The sequence below is a fragment of the Penaeus chinensis genome, chromosome 6, assembly GCF_019202785.1.
Source record: "Penaeus chinensis breed Huanghai No. 1 chromosome 6, ASM1920278v2, whole genome shotgun sequence".
Lineage (NCBI taxonomy): Eukaryota > Metazoa > Arthropoda > Malacostraca > Decapoda > Penaeidae > Penaeus > Penaeus chinensis.
Genome location: NC_061824.1, coordinates 18,663,559 through 18,666,058, shown reverse-complemented (window position 1 = coordinate 18,666,058; position 2,500 = coordinate 18,663,559). Strand labels below are relative to the sequence as shown.

Sequence of the window (2,500 nt, the reverse complement as noted above, 5' to 3'; positions counted from 1 at the left end):
GTCAGACGGCGTCCAGGAGGGCGTTAATGAACAAGAAGAAGAACAAGAAATTTGCTCATGATACAAGTAAATGTTTCTGCTTCGGAGTAGATGATTTTTTCCTTTCTTCTTTTTTCTTTTTTCTTTTTTTTCTTCGCCTTATCCTTACTCTTGTCATTATATAATTTAATTCTTATTCATATTCTTGTCATTATATCATTTCATTCTTATTCTTATTCTTATTCTTGTCATTATTAAATTTCATTCTTGTTCTTATCCTTGTCATTATATCATTTCATTCTTATTCTTTTTCTTATTCTTGTCTTGTCATCTTGCGTTTAAATCCTATACCTGTGTGTCTGTGGGGAGGAGGGGATTAAGAGATAAGACCACCTCTTAATCAATACCTGATCATAAACAGTGAGTTCATTTATCTCTGATAAAATGCTCACTGCACGGAAATATGGAGGAGGGAAGTGATCTATAATTATGTTTTCTTTTAGTACATGACGTACCATGTTCAAGGGACTGGGTTAAAAGTTTGTGTATTTCATCTTAAATATGCAATCGTATGTCAATCTATTCATTAACTGCACATCCATTTGATTTAAATATTCTTTTGACATTCGAGGGTTAATTTCCTTTTATTTTTACTTATTTTTGCATCGTTTACTCTGGTTCTGGTTTCATGGTGATTGTCAATAATTGTTTTTTGCTGAAGTGAGACAGGCTTATCATGAATTACGTATCGGTAGAGACCACTAACATGATTTCAGTTCCTTATTTGCTAATAGCCTAGATTTCCATAACAGTGATAAAAAAAAAATGTATTACGGACACCGAATCTCTTAACCTCTTCATTATCCCCGCAGCGGCAGAGGCAGATTCGCTTCAAGAGCTCATATCAAGAGCTTCCGGTGGTACTTCGGCAGCCGGTCGGGGCAAAAGACCTCACAGGACTTTCGTACTTCATCCGCGTGGACGTTGACGAGGACCCGCCGCCCAGCACCGCCCTCACCCTCCTTCCCGAGGGCGCCAGGACCTACTTCCCGCCACAGGTCACGACACCCCATCGCAAGATCAAGAGTCGCCCCAACAAGGATAAGAAGGAGAAAGATGAAGATTCCCCGTTGCTTCTACAGGAGCACACTAGCCAGAAGACATCCAAGGGCCCGCAGAGAGACGGGCCCTCCAAGCCTGTCGCAGTTGGTGGTTATCGAGATAACAGTGATTACGTGACTTCGAAGACTTCCTCGACTTCAACAGCCTCCAGACTTGTAGCCTCCCCCCCTTCCTCTTCCTTCTCTCCTGCAAACCCCACAATATCCCAGGCCAAAGACCCAAGGTTCCTCGCGAAGGGACTGACAGTCTCCTCGCGCTATACCACTTTCCCTCAATCTTCACTGCAGCCAAGTCACGACAGGTCCCTCACCTCTGGCCACTCCTCTTCGCAACGTTCTCCAGTTTCGGAAAATTTAATAATTCACAACTTACTACCATCTGATTCTTCAGCTTCCTTCCTTCCGTCACCAAGTGGTCCTCATTCCTTCAGCTCAAATGTATCGGATGTCTCAGATCCGGTCCATTCTAGTATCGTAACATCACAGCCAATCTTTATATTTGAATCTCCTGGATCTTCGTCTTCACAGTCTTCCTCTGATTCTTTCGCACCTCCTGTTTCCCCGTCTCCGGTAAAAGCATTAAATGCGCCTTCACAATATTTGGAACTTCCTAACCTGTTTCCTCTACATCCAGGAGTCTCTTTGCCTACTCAGTCTCTCGAACCAGCTCATTCCCTTTCTCAGTCGTTTGCTACTCCTTCCAGTCCCTCTTTAAATATTCAGAGTCTCTCTCAACATTTAGAACAACCTTTAGTTACTTCTCATTCTTCCCGACTTCCTCAGATTACAAAATCGACTGCCATTTCTTCTGATCAAAAGACACCTCTTCCTCCAAATTCTTTACGACTCTCAAAAGCTATTCAGGTGTTCTCCCAGCCTTCTTCGCAATCAAATAGACCCTTCCATGAACTTTCTTCTATCATTGATACTCAGCGTGCCCCAGTCTTTAACTCGCCTGCTTCACCGGTATCGTTAAAAGTTTCTCAGGAACTAGAACCTCCCTTTCATCCCTTTTCTCAGTCTGGACATGCTTCGAATCCTCTCCCGGTACCGTCTCCTCTTTCTTCCAACCCTTCACGGCCATCGAAATCCTTTCCGCGACCCTTTTCTACTCCTCCTCCTCAGCCTTCTCCTCTTCATCCGTCCCATCCGAAAGGCACGCCCTCCTCTTCATCCTCAGCTTCATCAATAACGACAGCTTCGCTTGGTGCCAAAGCCTCATCCTCCCTCGCTTCGCCAACTCCCACTCAGAAACTATCGCAAGAATCCATATCCGCTTCCAAACTTCAGGCCAACACAAACACATTCTCCAAACATCGGTCTCGGCAAAACCAGACTCCATTAACCTCTTCTAAAGTGTCCGATCCTAGGCCTAACGCTAAAGCTAAATCGATTTCTAG

At 44.0% G+C, this 2,500-nt stretch overlaps 1 protein-coding gene across 1 annotated transcript in view; it reads left to right on the top strand.

The window, feature by feature from the left end:
• LOC125026219 (flocculation protein FLO11-like) overlaps positions 1 to 2,500 on the top strand; it is a 9,476-nt gene that overhangs the window by 2,558 nt on the left and 4,418 nt on the right. The window contains exon 4 of the mRNA XM_047614523.1: positions 852 to 2,500. This exon is cut by the window's right edge and continues 316 nt beyond it. Coding sequence (XP_047470479.1) covers positions 852 to 2,500 — 1,649 coding nt within the window. The remainder of the gene's footprint in view (positions 1 to 851) is intronic.